Genomic DNA, 20,976 nt, shown 5'->3' on the forward strand with positions numbered 1-20,976 from the left:
GCAGGCCGACGTGCTTCCGGAAGTGCGGCGCGCAGGGAGGGCGGGACCAGCTGAGTTCTCGCGGGGCGCCGGCGGCCGTACCCGGAAGTCATGGAGGTGAGCGGTGGGCGGCGCAGGTGGGAGGGTAGGGGAACACCGAAAGAATAATGCGCTGGCCGTCAGACACTGAGCTTTTGTGAACCCACACTTCACAAATGCTGTGAATGATGAGATTGCAACCTTTAAACGTTTATTTACTTGAAAATCGTTCCGTAAATTATCTTTCAATTTAATCACAATGTTTTAATCATACAGCTCTCCCAGTAGTTATAGCTGTGTATAGTCTGTTCTTCAGATAGAACTAGAGGCCCGTGCTCGGAATCGGTGCACCTGGGTGGTCCCTCAGGAGGCCTAAGCCCGCAGTCGGACATGCTTAGCGCTGCCCCTGTGGGAGCGCACTGACCACCAGGGGGCAGCTCCTGCGTTGAGCGTCTGCCCCCTGGTGGTCAGTGCATGTCATAGCAACCAGTCCTTCTGCTGGTCAGTTGATTTGCATATTAGCCTTTTATTATATAGGACTAGAGGCCCGATGCCCGAAATTTGTGCAAGAGTAGGCCTTCCTCCCCCCAGCTGTCAGCGCTGGCTTCCCTCGCAGCCCCAGCTTCGTCTGGGAGGATGTCTGGTCTAATTAGCATATTACGCTTGTATGATGATAGATATTCTTGGGTTAGGTGTATAGTTAGCACTCGTGTGCCTTTACTTCCCGTAAGGCAGTGTCTTTTATGTTCTACGTTTCAGATGTCGCTGGAGGACCCTGTTACCACATGCCTTTCTGCCCCGGTGTACCATCTGATCTGTGAACTCGGGCTTGAAGTCCGAGAACATCCTGCTATCAGTAGCATTGTGGCTGGGAACGGGGACGTGTGCTGGAAGACGATCACCGACTGTGTGGTTGGTGCCGAGTCAGGTCTGCACTTTCTCTGCACCCCAAACATCCCTGGATACTTTGCATTTTAAAGGTCTCGACCTCCAATATTCCCCTTGCCTACCATTGCTTGCAGTGGTTCTCAACCTTCCTAATGCCGCGACCCTTTAATACAGTTCCTCATGTTGTGGTGACCCCCAACCATAAAATTATTTTCATTGCTACTTTATAACTGTAATTTTGCTACTGTTATGAATCATAATGTAAATATCTGATATGCAGGATGTATTTTCAGGGGTCACAACCCACAGGTTGAGAACCACTGGAGAGGGTGTTATCATAAAGGCCTCACTCAAAAGATAAAAAGAATTGCTGTGAAAAGAGGGAATGAGGCCAAAGAAGCATAGAAGAGTTCAGGGGAAGCTGGGCCGAGAAACCTGTGTGTGAGAAGGGAGGTTGGGAGGCAGTGAGGGTGATGGTCTCAGCTCCAGGCCAGCAGTCCAGATGGAAGAGGGTAGAAAATACAAGTCATGAATTAGGTATGAAATGACCAGTAACATGTTAGATAATTATTTTAGATGCCTTCCACCTGTTTTTGCACATTTTTTTGGAGCAGGGAGTTGGCCTGGAAATTTAACAATAGTTATAAAAATGACAAATAAATGTGCTCTGGCCCAGCAGTTCCATTCCAGGAATTTATAGGACTGGCACACTTACAGACAGCAAAGTGTGTGTCAGCAAGGGTTCTCCTGCAGTGTCGTTTGTAATAGCCAAGAAGAAAAAAGCACTGGAAACAGCCAGATGTCAGGCAGTAGGGATCGCTTCAGAAAATCATGAACAAGTCACAGTGGAACACTGCAGTGGGAAAAAGAATGAGGAGGCCTCTGTTGATGTTGTTTTTGTTGTTTTTTTGGTCTTTTTTTTGTATTATAAAAAATAATCTATTTCTATGAGAAAAGAGGCGTCTGTATATTTGGGAATCTTTTTCCATTTCAAGCATTAAGAACACTTTTAATAAACTTTTTTTTTTTTTTTAGAATGGTTAAAAAAAAAAAAGAATGAGGAGGCCTGGCTTTCTGACCACCGGAATCTCTGAGCTGTGTTGCTAAGTGAAAAAATGAGGATCATATATTTGCATTTGCTTTTATATGTGTAAATATTTCTAAATATACACAAGGAATTAATAACAACAGTTGCTCTAGGAAGACTTACCCTCTTATAGAGGAAGACTTACCCTCTTATATATTTTTTTTTTATCATGAACCATGGGAATGTTCAAACTTCTAAAATATTTCATATTATAAATATCACACAGTCTAATGTTAAGTAAAAAGGAATCAGGTTAAAGTATTATATATGCTGTATGAACCTGATTTTCTATAAACTTATATACAGTAAAGAAATTGAAGAAAATATTTTTCTCCTGTTTGAAACTTTCTGTATTTTCCAAGTTCTCTACCAATAGCATATTTTTATGTTATAATCAGATGAGCACCATATAACTTATTTCGAGGTAGGTGTATCTTTTTTGTAAGTTCAATTATAAACTGGATGTGGACTTTGTGGGAATTTTATAATTAGAGCACTTTTTCTCTGATGACTCAGATATTTTTCTCCCCATGATATAGGAGCGGAGGTGCTAACTTGTTTCTCATCCTTGAAGCCCAGGGTCTGGATTACCAGGGAAGCGTGAGGCTGCTGGGCCCTGTGTGTGAGGCTGTCCACATGCATTTCTCATCTCTGAACAAGGGGCAGTTTGAAGTTCAGTATGCACCGTGGTTCCAGTGGACAAGTTCTCCAGAGGTTCGGCCTTTGCAAATTCCACTTCGAAACCCTGTTACTTGCTCATTTGAAAGGGGTCTCTCTGGAGGGCCCGGAGGGGAACTTGGGACTGTTATGCAGAGTCTCTGGGTCTGAGCTGAGAAGCACACCCTTTGACCAAGGGGAGTATGGAGGTGCAGCATCAGGATGGGGGTGGAGGGAGCTTGGTCTGTGGGTGCTGGTCCTGGACAGAGGCAAAGTGGGCCTCTGCAGAAGAGACAGCCCTGCTGGCGGAGCGAGGTCATCTTGAGACAGTGGCCCCGGCCTGCAGGGGCGCTGGCCTCGGTCCTGCTGAATCGGAGGGAGAGGGTCCTTCGAGGCCCAAACCTGGTTTCAGCTGCTTTGTTGGTTGGTGAAAACCCACGGTGTCACGTGGCACAGTAAATGACCACAGCAGAGCAGTACCTCTAGCAAGTCTACCTCTGAAACCCTGGAGTTTCCTCATTCAGCGTGAAAGGGTCATTCCTTTGTTTATCTTAAGAACTAATCCAAATTGGAAATAAGATTTAGGTAGAAATATTTGACTTCTCGATGTACAGTCACACCTCTCGATGTACAGTCACACCACACTTCCTGTTTTCAATAAATATTAAACAAAGAAAGAACATTCAAAGAACTCCTTAGATATTATTTTTTTTACTATTTAGAAGTTATATTTGTAGGAAATGTTTACCTATACCCCAAAAAATCATTAAAATATGATCATCAAAATCTTTAGAGGTCTGACTCTTGTGAAAAGTATTGTTACTTGGAGAAATATTTCTTATTGAGCATAAATTCTAAAGCGTGTCTTATTCGAAACAGTTGTTTCCAGAAATATTTGATGCCTTGGAGAGTCGTGAGTCCCCTGCGATTGCTCTCAGCCTCATGAAGCTGACGGCCTGTCTGGAACGGGCCCTGGGTGATGTAAGTGTGAGAACGCTCATCATCGGGCCGTTAAAGTACCTGAGTGAATGTTAAACTACCCTGTAGTTGCCCTCAGGTTCCTTGATTTTAATTATCGTTCTCCTCTAAAGTGCAATTATTTGGTACAGAGTTTTAGTATGTTTTGGATGATTATGACATTAAAACATGGGTGTCTTCAGTAATTGTCTCCCACCATTTGTCCAAGCAGTTGCCTTATGGGTGATTTTTCCCTGAATATCATTTGGCTCATTGGAATGCAGTTGCTACATGAATTTTGTTTGAATTTTAGGTGTTTTTACTGGTTGGGAAAGAATGCCCGTTTCTTTTAAGAGATCTGCTTGCCTCTGCGGAGCTTGCTCAAGTCTTCGGGCGGTCTGTGGTAAGCTGGCCCCCACAGCCACAGAGGAAGCGCCACGCACGGCAGTGAGCGTCCGCTGCACTTGTGCTGGTGGGAGTGTCGTCACCTCACAGGTGGAGGGGCCTCAGAGCTCCCACAGCCCGTTCCCCTCAGCTGCCCGTCCTGTTTACACACAGGCCCCCGGTACACGGTGGCGCTTCTGTGCCAAGTCGCTTCCTGTGTGAGTTTATCTGGATGTCAGGCTGTTTGACGCCCAGCACCGCCTGGGACAGGTCCCACCCTCGCCCTGCCCGGGGTCCCCTCTGCACGCTCCTCTCACCTGCACAGTGGGCCTCACAGCAGTGCCTTCGTCGTGGGCGGGTCTGAGGATGGGCGAGGCAGGTGCACGCAGTAACTGCTCAGTAACTGTTGGCTGTGTTATTACCGCTACGCCGACGACTGTGTGCTAACCAGGGGAACTGCTGTGGGAAGGAAGGAAACGTGACTTGTTGCATCAGTGATTTATTAATGACCGCTCTGCCCACCCCCTGCTGTCCTTCCCTGCCCAGATGGACATCCTGACGGTCTTCGTGGGCTCTCCGCGCGGACTCAACCTGCGCAATGTCCTGTGGCACGGGTTCGCGTCCCCGCAGGAAATTCCTCCAAAGTAGGTGCCGCAGAAGGGCCTCCCCTGTGGAGGGCACTGGGGGTTCACCCCTCTGTCGGGACAGGGAGGCCGGTCTCCGCAGGACTTGGAGGGGAAGCTGGGTGTTTGAGCGGAGCCCCTGCAGGGGTCCTCACGGTTTCAGCTCCTGCGTGTCTGAGGTTCTCTTGTTGCTCCCAGCCCATGTGGCACCGCTTCACTTTGCTTTCTTAATTTTGAACTTTTTCTCCTGAAAGGAAAGCCTTTTATATGTACAGCTGAGGTCTCCGGCATCTCCCGCAGGTACTGTTCGATGCTGGTGCTGCTGACCGCAGGGCTGGGCCAGCTGCTGGAGGCTCACCTGCAGCAGACAGAGCGCACGGTGGCCCATCGGCCGCTCCTCACGCTCGCGGACTCAGAGGACTGGACCGTCTTTCCCGGCAAGTCCCGCGTCTCCCCTGAGTAGCATTAGGGAGGCTGTCATCGGAGCATCAGGCGTGAGCTCCAGGTGGGGCGTTCTCCAGGCCACGTGGCCGAGACAGTGCCACGAAGTCGTATGTGAAGCGTCGCCACCTGGACCCGACCCTTCCCGCCGCGCCCGGGCTGCTGCGGGGAGTCCGTGGGTCCGTGTTGGTGACGGTTCAGTCTGTCCTCCAGAGGGACTGGCGTGCACATGGTGTCGGGCCATTTATAAGGCGCTTCTGCTGCCCACGCTCGGCTGTGCCTCTGGGCTCCACACGCTGAGCCCAGAGCCCTCGCGGTGGAACGGTCTTCACGTCGTTTATCCTCCCTGTGACCCAGCCATTTACCAAATCATGGGGAGGGGGCCCGGGACCTCGAAAGAGCTTTCCACCTGTGCTTCTCCAAGCCCACTGCCCCTCACCGGCCGTCGCGGTACAAGGTCTGTGTCTGCCAGTGAGAATGTCACTCACATGGCCCCACCTCTGAGCCTTTTGTGCACGGACCCTTGCGCTGGTCCGGTGACTGCCAATAATACGGCACATACAAACGGCAAGACACTGTTTAGAGCGGTTTTAAGCTTATAAGAGCACAGAGGGAGGTCCAGAGATTCCCCTCCGCCCCGCCGCCCGCCCACAGCCTCCCCCACATCAACACCCCCCAGACCGGACATGTGTCACCAAGGACGAACCTCCTCTACGCGTCATAAGCACCGAAGTTTGTCGCTTACCCAGCACTCACTCGAGGTTCCTGTATCTTGTGGAAGTTTATTTTCCTGGTCAGGTGGTCAGCTGGTCCACCTTGAACTCTACAGAAGGTCACAGCCTGCACCACTAACGAGACGCAGCGTCCGTGCCTGCTTCCGCCAAAGCCCCCGGGCCTCCTGCCCCGCGCAGGGCAGGGTGGTCTTCCTTACCGGGACCCCGCGCTACCCCGGCCGGGCTGCGGCTCACCCGCGTGAGGAGACGAGCCGCCTCGCCCCCGAGGGCGTTCACAGCTTTTCAGTGACCGTGGTTGTGCTGAAACCTCTTGCTGTCTTGCAGCTGCTACTGACGAGGTACTTTGGGCATTGGAGGAAGCGATGAAGAAATCCTCTTTCGTCCTGAGGATCATGTTGCCATATTGGGAAGTCGCGTTGACCAAGTTCAAGACACACAGGTGATGGGAAGGTGGCACAAGGGTGGTTCTTGAGTCCGGGGGCCAGTCCTTCCTCAGCCCCTGCCTCCAGGCCCTGCTGTGGGGCTCCAGCCACGGGCGGGCGGCTGTCTGGAGAGGGGGCTCGCGGGAAACACCTTCCCAACCAGGAGAACGGCCTCCTCGTCGCGTGTCAAGGATCACGGGACGGCGGGTGAAGATTATTGTTTTTTAGAATCAACTTGAAAAGTCATTGAGTTTTTACTGTGAGTGAAGCCCTGTGTCCAGGGTTGGCGAACCAGGGAACAGGAAATCGGTGTCTCGGGCGCCGAGGAGGGAGCTGCTGCTCATACCTCAGGGGTCGCCGGTCTTCACTCCTCCCGCGTTTCCCGGGACGGCCACTGGGAGACCGTGAGAGCCACTGATGTCCTGGGTCTGAGTACTTTCTAGAAAGGAAACGCGGCGGCTTTGGATGACACCTTCCACTGAGGCACTAAAAGTGGCCCATCAGGCGGTAAAGCCCCGAAGCAGTTGTGAAGGCCCAAGTCTAAGGAGACGGCTTCGGTCTCCCTTTGGACACAGCGTCCAGTCTGGACACTGCACCCTGGCTGGGGGGCCGGCCGTGCCCACCTCACAGCGGGCTGTGCTTTTCCTCCGTTTCGCAGGTTCGCCGACTGCGCCATGCTGCTGTTGACGCAGCTGGAGACGGGGCTGCGGGGCCTGTTCGCCAAGGTTAACGGGTGTCCCAGGAGGCTCCTGATGGCCGAGGTACGCGTGCAAGTGGCAGGCTTCTGCCGTGATCTTAACGCCTCATTCTGTTTGCAGTTCATGACCTTGTTAGCCAAGAGCTTTCCTCAGAAGACTCAGTGTCCTTTTCTGTGGCTTTCCATTATAATGTTTTATAGGATTTATGTTTATGGTTGATTGTGGTAGTTCCATCGTATTTTAAAAGTAGTCTTTTAAATTCAGTGATGTCATAAAACTAGTTAGCACTCATTTCTCTCTGTAGCCGTAGTTACTGACATATCACTGTGGCCCACAAGGAGGTCCGTGGTCTGCAGCACGTGCTCTCTGTAAGGACCCTACTCCTCTTGGCCAGAACTCATCCCACCCCGCTGTGGGAGGCTCGGGTGGCAATGTGCCCAGTTAACTATTGAAAGATCCATGGATAAGGAAAGGGGGGCCCTGAGTTATAGGGTGAGCAGCAGCGTCTGCCATGTCTTCTTTTCCACTTTCTTTCACTAGTTCATCTTCCTCTTTTTGCCCCTTTATGTCAACATTCATCAGAATTCTCTTCTCAACCTTGTCCTCTCCTTATATTTGCTCTTTGGGAGGTCTCACACAACCCCATGCCTAAAGCTGTCACCTCTGCAGGGACAACAACTAGAAAACACTTGGAACCTCATGAAAACGGAAGCCCAACATATCACAGGCTGTCGATGCAGCCAAAGCAGCTACGAGGGCAATTCATAGCGTTAAGTTCCAGGGTCTCCAGGCATTGACTCTAAGTCAGTTCTTTCATCTCCTGAGTTAGGTTGACACCAGTTTGCAGAATATCTTCATATGGGTTTTCCCCAGCATCTCAAACTTACTTTATTTTTAAAAAGCATGTTTTTTCTCCTACAAATTCCTTATTCTTATCCTCTCAGTGGCTCTGGCCCCAAACCTTAGCACTGCCCTGTGCTTTGCCTGCACTTCATTCTCCACGGCCACTCGGTCCAGCACTGCCCATCGGTTCTTCTCGTGATGGATTTTGTGCCCCTCCTTTCTGCGCTGAGGCCTCCCTGGTTCCTTGTCCCGCCCCCTGAGCTCCTCCCCCGTCCCGTCTTCCTGCTGCTCTTCCTTCTCTGACCCATGCTCACGCTGCCACCCATTGTCTTCTAAACCAGTACGTATCCCTGTGTCTTCTGTGGCCTCAAGTGCTCAACAGCCAGTGGCGTCCCCGTGCCGCGCACACAGGTCCCAGGCCTCTCAGCGGGCTCCTCCCAGCTGTTGTGCAGAGGAGCTGCGTGCCGCAGTGGAAGGCGGGATCAGAGCTGAGGTTCCTGCCCGGAGCCCATGTCTGTAGACGGTGCTGGTCACACCAAGGAGTGTGGGAACCGGGCCGTTTGTGGGGAAATGTCCCGTTGCTCTTGCCTCATGCCGTCAGCAGACGCACCCGTGTGGGCAGTGGGTTGTGACGCTGCGGGCCTGGAGGTGTTAGGAGGTCGAGCTGAACACCAGCACGGGCAGAGTTCCAGCGGCCGGCGCCCTGGGTCCCACGTGGCCGTCACGTGTGTGTCTTGTCCACGTTCTTCCCAAAGTGCTGCTGGGTGGAGGCAGATTTCAGACGAGGTTTTCGTGTTTGTTGGCATGTGAGACTCCTGCTTTGAACAGTTCACCTGCTCGTATTTTGCTTTAATTGTTTCCTTTTTTCCCTTTTCTGAAGGCGGCAGCTCTGTACACCACCTTTGATGAAGTAAGTGAACTTGAACTTACAAGGTATCTTGAAACAAAACAATATGTTCTTTTAAAATCCAAAGTGAAAGATTAGCCATCATTCACAAGCTTACAGGAAAGCGTTGGTTGTCGTATAAGCTAGAAACAGCCTTAGAGCTGAATATCGTTTCAGGATGAGTTGGGGCCCAGCATTATTCACCAAGTCTCTAAAGTCACAGAGACAAGGCCGGGAAACGCCGGGGACCAGCATCAAGCGCTGCAGCTATTAGAGGCTCACACGTCAGTCACGGCTAGCGCTTGCTTGTTTTGCACGTGAAACGCATCAGCTACTGCCACGAGCATGTAGTAGTCACTGAGGCGTGTCATCTGCAGAGTTGGGGGCGGGATTCTGAAGGAGGAAGTCTGGAATAGTGAAAGTCACAGTGAAATGTTTTTATCACTGGTGGAGTGTAGAGGCCTCTGTGTGCTTCCTGGGTGGACTCCGTACAGACCCCGAAGCATGTGACACCACAGAGCAGCTCCGAGAGGGGACGGGAGTCACTCTGCCTTTGGATGACTTGGCTCCGGGAACTGGGGGAGGGGGTAAGAAGGAGTCTGCTCAGTGTGGAGTTTATCCCGTTAATAACTGATTTGCTGTTGCTGGGTGTGTATTTGGGGCCGTTAGTAACCGATTCGCTGTTACTGGGTGTGTATTTGGGGCTGTGGGGACTGAATGAGACAGTGAAGTCTGGTCCGTCCGTACAGGATTCGGGCCTCAGGATTGGCTCCTGCTTGGGCCCCATCATCTTCGTGAGCCAAGTGACTTGTGAAGTAACTGGTGGACGCGGAGCACACAAGCACACGTGTGCACATGAAGAGACAGAGACAAACAGACACACACATATATAAGTAGACATAAACACACATGGGTACACACATAAAACACAGATACCCACATATATACAAATACGCAAACACACATGCACACAGATACACACACATACAAGTACGCAAACACACATGCACACAGATACACACATATACAAGTACACACAAACACATGCGCACATAAGTACATGTGAACACATATGTGTAGCCACACATAAACACAACACACATACATGCACACAGAGACACGCCCTCACAGTTAGAAAGCTGCGTGTACTGAGGTCATTAAACGGGTTAAGAGAGGTTTTCCTGGCCCGGGGGCGGTTTCCTTGGGGACGCCCTCACTTCATCTGATTGGCTTGGGGCTTATTTAACGATTCGCAGCAAAGGCACAGGCAGGGTGCTTCGGCTCTGAAAGGCCCGCGCGTGCCCGTGTACCAGCTGATTTGCTTGTTTTGGGCGTTTTAGATGTTGGCACAGCACCTGAGTGATGGCGAGATCAACCGGCTTCCTCTCGTCCTCGGGGAGCCTGCGATGGTGAGGCCTTTCTAGTCTGGCGCTCTTTGTTCACGCGTGACCCCCACTTCTCTGACGTGGCACTGACCTTGGCCGTGACGTGCGCAGAGAGAGCGCTGAGCCCTCCGCACGCTCCCTCCTGCGGCTGCTGGTGGTTCAGGTTCTGTCTGGGGCCTGGGGTCAGCGGTTCCCGGCAGTGCGCTCCTCCAGCGTGTCGGCCGGGCCCCTGCTGAGGATGCTGACCAGCCTGTTGTCCGTCTCTTCCACAAGGAATTCCTCTGGGACCTCCTGAACCACCAGGAGGGGCCTCGCGTCAGAGATCACCTGAGCCACGGGGAGGTCAGCCTCCCTGCATTTCCCAAAGGACTGGCCGACCAGCTGCTCGCCTTCTCCCTGGTGCTGTTGCTGAGATTCGCTGATGAAGACCTCGCGTCAGAGTTTAAGGTAGCGGAGAGGGAAGGAGGCAGTCCGGTCACTGCCCTGCGGCTCGGAAAGGGTAGCGTTCATTTTTTTTTTTTTTTTTTTTGAGGCAGCTCTGCCACTGTATTTATTATTGTTCGAAAGTTTGTAATGGTCTTAATTATCCACGAAAGAGTGAGATCATGTGGTATTTTTCCTTCATTGACTGGCTTGTTTCACTTAGCATAATGCTCTCCAGTTCCATCCATGCCGTTGCAAATGGTAAGAGTTCCTTCTTTTTAACAGCAGCATAGTATTCCATCGTGTAGATGTACCACAGTTTTCTAATCCATTCATCTACTGATGGGCACTTAGGCTGTTTCCAGATCTTAGCTATGGTGAATTGTGCTGCTATGAACATCTGGGTGCATATATCCTTTCTGATTGGTGTTTCTGGTTTCTTGGGATATATTCCTAGAAGTGGGATCACAGGGTCAAATGGGAGTTCCATTTCCAATTTTTTGAGGAACCTCCATACTGCCTTCCATAGTGGCTGCACCAGTCTGCATTCCCACCAGCAGTGCACAAGTGTTCCTTTTTCTCCACATCCTCTCCAGCACTTGTCGTTTGTTGATTTGTTGATGATGGCCATTCTGACAGGTGTGAGATGGTACCTCATTGTTGTTTTGATTTGCATCTCTCGGATGATTAGTGACTTTGAGCATGTTTTCATATGTCTCTTGGCTTTCTGAATGTCCTCTTTTGAAAGGTGTCTATTTAGATCCTTTGCCCATTTTTTGATTGGATTGTTTATCTTCTTTTTGTTAAGTTGTATGAGTTCCCTATAAATTTTGGAGATTAAGCCCTTATCAGATATGACGTTGGCAAATATGTTTTCCCACAAGGTGGGTTTTCTTGTTGTTTTGTTGATGGTTTCTTTTGCTGTGCAGAAGCTTTTTATTTTGATGTAGTCCCATTTGTTTATTTTCTCTTTAGTTTCCATTGCCCTCTGAGAAATTTCAGTGAAGAAATTCCTTTAGCATATGTCTGAGATTTTGTTGCCTTTGTATTCTTCTAGAATTTTTATGGTTTCCTGTCGTACATTTAAGTCCTTTATCCATTTTGAGTTTATTCTTGTGTATGGTGTAAGTTGGTGGTCTAGTTTCATTTTCTTGCATATATCTGTCCAATTTTCCCAACACCATTTATTGAAGAGACTATCTTGGCTTCATTGTATGTTCATGCCTCCTTTGTCAAAAATTAATTGAGCATATTGGTTCGGGCTAATTTCTGGACTCTCTATTCTATTCCACTGATCTATATGTCTGTTCTTGTGCCAGTACCAGGCAGTTTTGAGAACAGTAGCTTTGTAATACAGCTTGATATCTGGCATTGAGATCCCGCCTACTTTGTTCTTCTTTCTCAGGATCGTTGCAGCTATTCGGGGTCTTTTTTTATTCCAGATGAATTTTTGGAGAGTTCGTTCTAGATCTTTGAAGAAGGCCATTGGTATTTTAATGGGGAGTGCGTTGAATGTATAGATTGCTTTGGGTAGTATAGACATTTTAATGATGTTGATTCTACCAATCCAAGAACATGGTATGTTCTTCCATCTGTTTATGTCTTCCTCTATCTCTTTTTTCAACGTCCTGTAGTTTTCTGAGTAGAGGTCTTTAACCTCTTTAGTTAAGTTTATTCCTAGGTATCTTAATTTTTTTGGTGCGATGGTAAATGGGGGTAGCGTTCATTTTTAAACGCCGTTCACTTCATCGTCTCTTGCTTCCCTTACCTGGTTTACTGTGCGCCGCCATCAGAACAATAATTGTGCATTGATTACATGTATTGATGCTAATGTTTACATTTCTACTATATTCTATTTTTTAGGAGAATCTCTCAAATTTTCCAAATGTTTGGAATCTTTTCTTTCTTATTTCTGTCTGTGTTTGTTGCGTTGTGGACAAGCGTGGATGTGGCCTTTTAATCTATCACTGTCTTCACTTCTTCGAACATCACTTTGTTGGCAATGATGTGACTTCATCCCATTCTGTTCTGCAGAGAGCTCAGCTGCTACAGCTGAACGGAATGAGATGGAGGGAAGTCACGAGGAATCGGGACGTATGGGGCTTAACATTCAATAGAACAAAACTGGCAGCCTAACCAAGCGTGTTTCCCACCAGGAAAAAGCAGCAGTGAAGGCGCTGGTCAGGCTGGCGGAAGGCTACAGCGCTCGCTTCCACCCGGTCGCGCTGATTAAAAAGCAGGTGAGCTGCGTGGCGGCTGTTTCGGGGCCGGGGTGTGCGTGGCTGCTGCAGCGACCGGAAGCCTCAGGCTTGGGGCTGCCTCGTTGGGGCGGACTCCGGGTGGGCAGACCTGGCGCTCCAACCACAGTGGTCACTCAGATGCGAGGCCTCGCGTGGTGGCTCAGGTGTGTGGCCTCTTTGTAAAATGTGCTGCATAACAAGGCACCACGTACAGTGGCGTCCACAGTAGCCACTTCATTTCCTTACACTTTTCTTTTATCCTCCCCAACGGGGATCAAACCCACAGCCGAGGTAAGTGCCCTGCCAGGAGTCAAACCCGTAACCTGTTGGTGTGTGAGACTCTCCAACCAGCCGAGCAGCCCAGCCAGGGCCTCCTACACATTTGTGGGTCAGGTGTTTTGGACGGGCTGAGGGCTGGGTCCCGTCTGATATTGGACCGGGCGCTGGCACTTGGCCACGGCCACTGGCTGAGGCCTTGTCTTCACCCAGAGCGCGTGGCCCACAGCACCAGGGCGAAGCACGCCGTCCACCCTGCCCCCGCCCCAGCCGGGGAAGTCACCCCTCCCCCGGCCGCCCCGCAGGCTCCTGGGGACTGTGCCCATTAAGCGAGTCTGACTGGGAGGGGACTGGCCCGTCCTGACCACAGTGCGTCGGAATTTCCGACAGCTCCACAGCCGCTCGGACATTGCTCCCACGGACCTGTCGTGTCTCCGGCCTTTCTGTATCATAATGAACAACCGACACCCACCACCTGGTTTTCAAACGTAATATCCGTAGCAGTTTTACACACAGGCTTCTAGAAGGTGACGGGCACACCTGCAGCAATTTCAAAACAAGGTTTTAAAATAGGTTTCTTCTATAGCAGTGGTTCTCAACCTCGGCTGCACATTAGAATCACCTGGGAATCTTTAAAATCCTGATTTCTGGGCCTCATCCTCCGGAAATTCTGTTTCTTTGTTATGGGGTGGGGCCACAACATTAGTAACAAAGAAACAATTTCCAGAGGATGAGGCCCAGAAAGCAGGATTTTAAAAAGATTCCCAGGTGATTCTAATGTGCAGCCAAGGTTGAGAACCACTGCTCTAGACTAGAGCCTTATTGCAGAACCTTCAGAAGCCGGGGCCTTTTCCTCCCAGGTGCTGAGCTGTGAGGAGAGTGTCCGGTCGTGGCCTCTGCTGCCTTTGCCGGAGGACGCTGCGAGGGAAGCGGCCAGGTGAGCTCCATCCGGGAGTGTGCAGGCCTCACAGCAGTCGGGGAGCAGCTGGGCCGTGGGGCAGGAAATGCCCGGGAGGGACTGTGGGGCCTGGTGACGGGTGGAGTGGGGGGTGGAGAGGACGAAGGGTGATCGCCCAGCTAAGCTCAACTGCGGGTGGGTATGTGCGGAGACTGAGAACGTGGACAATCAGGAAGGGGGTCTCACTCTCAGGAGAGAAGTGGGGACACGGATTTTGGATTGTAGAGTCAGAGACAGATTCACATGAGTCAGCAAAGCATATTGCTTTTAGCATATTGTACCATTGACTTTTTTTTATCTTCTTCCAAGGATGGAAAAATATATAATTTATTTTAAAGAGAGACATAGGGAGAAAGAGAGAAACATTGATGTGAGAGAGAAATATCAATTGGTTGTTTCCCATACACACTCCGACCGGGAATCGAACCCACAATCCTACAGTGCACAGGACAGTGCTCCAGCTGTTACTGGGAAACCCTGGTTGGGCTCCAGCTGCCTGTTGCTGTGCCCAATACCAAAGGCAGGGTGAATAATTTAAGGCATTTATTGAGAAGGCCTGCCAACCAAGAAGACAGGACACTTACAGGCATTCAAATCCTGTCTTCCAGCAGGTGCAGGGGACAGGACTACAAAGGGGAAGGGGCTGGGGGACGAACATCAGCTACTGTCACCAGGAGATGAGATGATGTGGATGAGATGATGTGGATGAGGTGGTGTGGACGAGGTGGTGTGATGAGATGGTGTGGGTCAGATGGTGTGGGTCAGATGGTGTGGGTCAGATGGTGTGGGTCAGATGATGTGGACGAGGTGGTGTGGTGAGATGATGTGGATGAGATGATGTTTTGACTCCTGATGGGTTGGCCGACCATGCTTATCGGTTCTGCTTACTGGATTCACAGCCCCTCAATCATATATGAGAAACTTAGCCCCCTATTCACGTAAGTATATTTGTTCTAAGATTTAAAATATTATGATTATTTTTTAGATTAATTCAGGTGCTCTACCTATCTATGTATATAAAAGCTAATATGCAAACTGTCCCCTTGGGAATTTGACTGGGAGTCCTGGAGTTTGATCACTCGCTATGACGTGTGTGATCACCAGGGGGCGACGCGGAATGAAGGAAGGCTCCAGCCGGAAGGACCCAATGGGCCCTGATCATCGGGCAGGCCTGGGGAACCTATCTGTGCTCGAATTTCATGCACCAAGTCTCTAGTCAGATTATAAGCCCCCTTATCACAGCCAGCCGAGCCCCGCCCCGGCCAGGGCACTGTGGACTTTTACCACAGCCTCCGATGGCGGCCTTTTCATTTATAGCTGAGGAAGCATTTTCAGATTAAGCACTTTTCTCAGTGAACCAGGTACATAAATGTTATTTTGCACAGGAGCTAGCCGGGCACCTGAATTACGTCAGGTACGATTAAATGCCTTCTTTTTCCAGATTAGGTGGCAGTTCTGAAGCCAGTGCCTGCGAGCCTTTGATTATAAAGATCATGTCTGAGCTGTGCCGCCACGTGCCTGGGCACCACTGTGCTTTCGGGGGCTTAGATAGCCTCCCTGTTGAGAGGTAAGTTTCCTCCCACACTCGTCAGACGTTGACATGCAAGCCGGAGTCGGTAGCTGGGCCTCGGTGCTCTCGGCCTGGCTGGTCTGTGATGACAGCCCCAGGTGAGCCTGCGTGGTGGGAACCTGTGTGTGTAAGAGCAGACGCGAGCTGGCTGCCGCGGGACTCAGTGCAGCAGGCGGCATGGTGGCCCGGGAGGTCAGCGATGGCCATGCCCACAGGGCCCAGCCCTGGGGCTGTGCCCACAGAGCCGTGCTCTGACCGCAGGTGGCCCTGGCCGCTCCCGTACATCTGCAGCCTCCGAGTGCCGACCCTGTTCTGCCCCAGAGCCGTCCTGGAGGTGCTGACTGTGCTCCGCAGCATCAGCTCACGCTGCGCCCAGGTGTCCCAGCAGGTGGCGGCCTCCCTGGAGCGCAGGGGCCGGCAGTGGGCGGAGAAGACACTGCGCTCCCGGCAAAGGCAGAATTTCCTGCGCATGGTGAGCAGGTGAGTGGCTGTGCCGTGTGCATGGTGAGCAGGTGAGTGGCTGTGCCCTGTACGTGGCGAGCAGGTGCGTGGCTGTGCCGTGTGCGTGGCGAGCAGGTGAGTGGCTGTGCCGTGTGCATGGTGAGCAGGTGAGTGGCTGTGCCCTGTACGTGGCGAGCAGGTGCGTGGCTGTGCCGTGTGCGTGGTGAGCAGGTGCGTGGCTGTGCCGTGTACGTGGTGAGCAGGTGCGTGGCTGTGCCGTGTGCATGGTGAGCAGGTGAATGGCTGTGCCGTGTGCGTGGCGAGCAGGTGCGTGGCTGTGCCGTGTACGTGGTGAGCAGGTGCGTGGCTGTGCCGTGTGCGTGGTGAGCAGGTGCGTGGCTGTGCCGTGTGCATGGTGAGCAGGTGCGTGGCTGTGCCGTGTGCGTGGTGAGCAGGTGAGTGGCTGTGCCGTGTGCGTGGTGAGCAGGTGAGTGGCTGTGCCGTGTGCGTGGCGAGCAGGTGCGTGGCTGTGCCCTGTACATGGTGAGCAGGTGAGTGGCTGTGCCGTGTGCGTGGCGAGCAGGTGAGTGGCTGTGCCATGTGCGTGGCGAGCAGGTGAGTGGCTGTGCCGTGTACGTGGCGAGCAGGTGCGTGGCTGTACCGTGTACGTGGCGAGCAAGTGAGTGGCTCTGCCCGGTTCGAAGGAGGCTTGGGGCAGGAGTTACCTCTGGAAGCAGTTCTGGTTCTCACTTTGAGAGAAATACTGGTTTTTAGGGAAAGTTATGGAACACACGCTGTGTGTGGTTGCAGCGCGGGGAAGACTGCCCGCCTGGGTGAGTGTGGATCGCAAGCAGCGGTGATGTGGGAGCCGCGTTAGGGCTTCTTCCCGTGCCGCGTGTCCTGGCGTGTGCTGCTCCTCAGGGAGTTACCATTTGGGACAAATGCCGAGCACTGAGTCGAGGGGTGTCTAAAGCTTCCAGTTCCCACTGCTTCCGAAAACTGATGCCTAGTTTACGCTCTGAGCGGCCGCTTACAAGAGGATGCCTGCTCCCTCACATCCTTCCCGAAGCAGAATATCTTTAAATCTCCTACCAGTTTTATGGGAAAGATGAAATCTCACTGTAGTTGGGATTTCTTTGAGTCCCAGAGACACAGACACCTTTTCATGCTTAAGCCTTTCCGTTGCTCTTCGTACGAGCACTGGCTGTCGGGCTGTAAGGAAGACGCTGATGGGTGCAGGGGAGGGCGCCCAGGAGGGTCCAGGGCAGGGCCAGGTCCTCCCTGTCCTCCCTGTCCAGAGAGCAGGCCCTGCTGGCTCAGAACTAGACAAGAGGGCATGAGGAAGGGGGGCCTGGCGGCACGTGGCCAAGCTCCTCTTGAAGACTTCCGTGGCCCGGCCGTGACCCAGGGCCCTGTGGTTGGAGCAGCGTGGCTCAGGCCCTGTGGTGGGAGCAGCGTGGCTCAGGCCCTGTGGTGGGAGCAGCGTGGCTCAGGCCCTGTGGTGGGGGCAGCGTGGCTCAGGGCTTTGTGGTGGGAACAGTGTGGCCCAGGGCCCTGTGGTGGGAGCAGCGTGGCCCAGGCCCTGTGGTGGGAACAGTGTGGCCCAGGGCCCTGTGGTGGGAGCAGCGTGGCTCAGGCCCTGTGGTGGGGGCAGCGTGGCTCAGGCCCTGTGGTGGGAGCAGCGTGGCTCAGGCCTTGTGGTGGGGGCAGCGTGGCTCAGGGCTTTGTGGTGCGAGCAGCGTGGCCCAGGCCCTGCGGTGGGGGCAGCGTGGCCCAGGGCTGGTCAGGTGAAACCTCATTTTCTCTATGAAGTTGAACACATTGTATTTAAGACTTTAATCTGCTTTGCTGTCCTCAGTGTGAAGCTGCTGGCCCAGGTGCTGTCCCTGGTTGTGCTGCTGGTGGCGCTGGAACTGGTCAGCGTTCACGGGGTCCACGGAGAAGAGCCCTGTGGCCGCCAGCGGTACCTCAGGTGGGTGTCCTACCCAGGGGAGCCGCGTCAACAGCTGTGGCGTCTCCACGCCTGCGGTGGTTCCTGGGGGTTTGACACCCGCCCTCTCCTGGCCTCACTGTTCACGGGCTTAGGGGTCTGAGCCTCGCGCTGCCCGCGTGTGGGCCCCTCCAGCCAGTGCGAGCGCCCACGCGCCCCCTGCACTCCCGTCGGGGGCGCCTCCGCGGGCTGGTCTGTGTGGCCCGGGCCTCGGTCACGGCACCAGACGTGATGTTTACAGCGAATGCTCTCAGCTCGGGAAGCCCCTTTAGGAGCCCAGACCCGCTCTGAGAGCAGGATCACACGCATGACCCACCTTACACACGTGTGACCCGCCTTACATGTGTGTGACCCGCCTTACACACGTGCGACCCACCTTACACACGTGTGATCCACCTTACATGTGTGTGACCCGCCTTACACACGTGTGATCCACCTTACATGTGTGACCCGCCTTACACACGTGTGAGCCACCTTACATGTGTGTAACCCGCCTTACACACGTGTGAGCCACCTTACATGTGTGACCCGCCTTCCGCATGTGTGACCCACCTTACACACGTGTGACCCGCCTTACACACGTGTGACCCACCTTACACACGTGTGGCCCGCCTTACATGTGTATGACCCGCCTTACACACAGAGCTTCCAGGAGAGGCGCGGGATCTGTCATGTGTTCACCACGGCTGCTCCCACAAAGTCCCTCGTGTCCCCAGCTTGAGGCTTCGCAGGTCGCAGGCAGCTCAGTGTATGTTTACAGGGCGGTGAGGTCCAGGTGAGGGCGGAGTGAGTGCAGCCGCTGGTCCTTGTTTCCAGTCTAGTCAGGGTCTCAGCCTCCGCACTGACGTCCTGAGCTGGTGGTTCTCCAGTGGGGGCTGGGTTGTCCTGTGCCTGGTGGGGGCTGGGTTGTCCTGTGCCCGGTGGGGGCTGGGGCGTCCTGTGCCCGGTGGGGGCTGGGTTGTCCTGTGCCCGGTGGGCTGGGTTGTCCTGTGCCCGGTGGGCTGGGTTGTCCTGTGCCCGGTGGGGCTGGGGCGTCCTGTGCCCGGTGGGGGCTGGGTTGTCCTGTGCCCGGTGGGGGCTGGGTTGTCCTGTGCCCGGTGGGGGCTGGGTTGTCCTGTGCCCGGTGGGGGCTGGGTTGTCCTGTGCCCGGTGGGGGCTGGGTTGTCCTGTGCCCGGTGGGCTGGGTTGTCCTGTGCCCGGTGGGGGCTGGGTTGTCCTGTGCCCGGTGGGCTGGGTTGTCCTGTGCCCGGTGGGGCTGGGGCATCCTGTGCCCGGTGGGGCTGGGGCGTCCTGTGCCCGGTGGGGGCCCATCCACCTCCCAGTGACAATGTGGCAGCATTTCTCTTTCACGGAACCTGTACTGTGTCCATTGTGTGGGCACCTCTTTTCCTTGAATTCGCAGATAGAAATTAAACTCAGTACTTAGTTGTAATCCCAACAAAGAGAGAAAACATTCGCATCATTGTCACATTCTCAGTGGATGGAATAGATAAAGGAATTAATTCCTACCCAGGTTCTTAAAGTCGGTCCTGCAGTTCACCGAGAACCTGGCGGCCTGCACCAGCCCCGCCAGGAACCAGTGGGGCGAGGCGGCCCGGCTCACGCACACGGCGCTGCTGGGCATCTGGACTTTCAGTGAGAGGAGACAGATGCTCATCCACAGAGCCGGGAGCTCCCCGTGAGGCCGCACACGTCGGCAGCTCAGTCACACCAGGAGCCCCCGGATGGATGTCACAGCCTGCAAACGGTCCAGGGGAGGCGGTTCCAGTGACACGCTCCCCGTGGTGGTGCCGTGTCCTCCTTGGTCAGCTTGCCATGGAGCGTGCGGTCCCGTGGTGGTGCCGTGTCCTCCTCGGTCAGCACGCCATCGAGCATGAGGTCTCCGTGGTGGTGCCGTGTCCTCGGTCAGCTCGCCATGGAGCATACGGTCCCGTGGTGGTGCCGTGTCCTCGGTCAGCTCGCCATGGAGCGTGCGGTCCCCGTGGTGGTGCCGTGTCCTCGGTCAGCTCGCCACGGAGCGTGCGGTCCCCGTGGTGGTGCCGTGTCCTCGGTCAGCTCGCCATGGAGCGTGCGGTCCCTGTGGTGGTGCCGTGTCCTCCTCGGTCAGCACGCCATGGAGCGTGCGGTCCCCGTGGTGGTGCCGTGTCCTCGGTCAGCACGCCATGGAGCGTGCGGTCCCCGTGGTGGTGCCGTGTCCTCGGTCAGCTTGCCATGGAGCGTGCTGTCCCCGTGGTGGTGCCGTGTCCTTGGGCAGCACCACTGAGCACATGTGGGTGAACTGGCTCCCTCGCTGGCGAGTGACGCTCACTTAGTGTTTCTATAAAGTGGCGGCACCCGATCTCTTCACCATGAAGACGTGACTGTGACTGGCAGCTGCTCGGGAAGCTGCGTGAGCCCTTGGCCGTTCTCCCCGAGCCTGTCCTCCACGTGGGCCGGGGTATAAAGTGGTAGCATGTTGGCTCTGTCTCCTGCATTTACTCGTCACTGTCTCTGAGGAAGGAGGCCTCTGGCTGCACTGAGCACCTTAGGGTGTGTTCGCTGCCCAGAGAGCCCCTCCGGGTGTGGCTCAGTCCTGACAGGCCGCAGCCGGCTCCCCGTCCCCGGGATTCTCCAGGGACTGGGGAGTGGGGAGGTCCCACCGGGTCCCCAACCGCTGGACACAGCCCGTTGCCCGCTGGGGAGCCTCCCCTGGGGCTACCAGCCGCCTGCGTCCCTGAAAGGGTGAGAGGTGAGCTGGCCATGGGCCCCGCACCAGCACAGACTCTAACGGGAGGACTGGCCATGGCTGGACGTGAGGAAGGCGGGCCAGGCGGCCTTGCTGGCCGAGGCCTAATACAGACAGAGAGGCGGCGGGTGGGGGGGGGGCAGGCGCGTGTGAGGGAGGGGCACAGGGAAGCGAAGACAGAAACAGCAGTGGGGCCAGGCTGCCTCCGTCTGCCGTCCCGTCCGGGGCTGGTCGGCTTCTGGGGCCTGTTGGGCGAGTTCTTTCCACAATTGGGAGTGACTGGGCCGCTTGCCGCCCGTACGGAAGCCCGCGAGGAGCCTGCCGGGGAGC

The 20,976-nt window shown here is 53.9% G+C and overlaps 1 protein-coding gene across 6 annotated transcripts; it reads left to right on the forward strand.

The window, feature by feature from the left end:
• The first annotated feature begins 6 nt into the window (after window positions 1-6).
• ERMARD (ER membrane associated RNA degradation) lies at window positions 7-19,605 on the forward strand. 6 transcript variants are annotated; one of them, XM_006105898.3, is made up of 18 exons: window positions 7-96; window positions 778-946; window positions 2,568-2,707; window positions 3,530-3,631; window positions 3,921-4,010; window positions 4,538-4,635; window positions 4,915-5,051; window positions 6,114-6,228; window positions 6,870-6,972; window positions 8,633-8,662; window positions 9,979-10,047; window positions 10,297-10,470; window positions 12,603-12,686; window positions 13,823-13,899; window positions 15,362-15,487; window positions 15,752-15,970; window positions 17,790-17,903; window positions 19,435-19,605. In XM_006105898.3, exons 1-18 carry the CDS (start codon window positions 91-93, stop codon window positions 19,601-19,603), a joined length of 2,022 nt encoding a protein of 673 aa, XP_006105960.2. In that variant the 5' UTR covers window positions 7-90; the 3' UTR covers window positions 19,604-19,605. The 6 variants fall into 6 exon arrangements, with proteins under 6 accessions (XP_006105960.2, XP_014303451.1, XP_023602563.1 ...); XM_014447965.2 differs by lacking the exon at window positions 7-96 and having other exon boundaries at window positions 2,573-2,707; XM_023746795.1 differs by lacking the exon at window positions 7-96 and having other exon boundaries at window positions 828-946; window positions 2,533-2,707.
• The last annotated feature ends 1,371 nt before the right edge of the window (window positions 19,606-20,976 follow it).

Source organism: Myotis lucifugus, unplaced genomic scaffold, assembly GCF_000147115.1.
Source record: "Myotis lucifugus unplaced genomic scaffold, Myoluc2.0 scaffold_733, whole genome shotgun sequence".
Lineage (NCBI taxonomy): Eukaryota > Metazoa > Chordata > Mammalia > Chiroptera > Vespertilionidae > Myotis > Myotis lucifugus.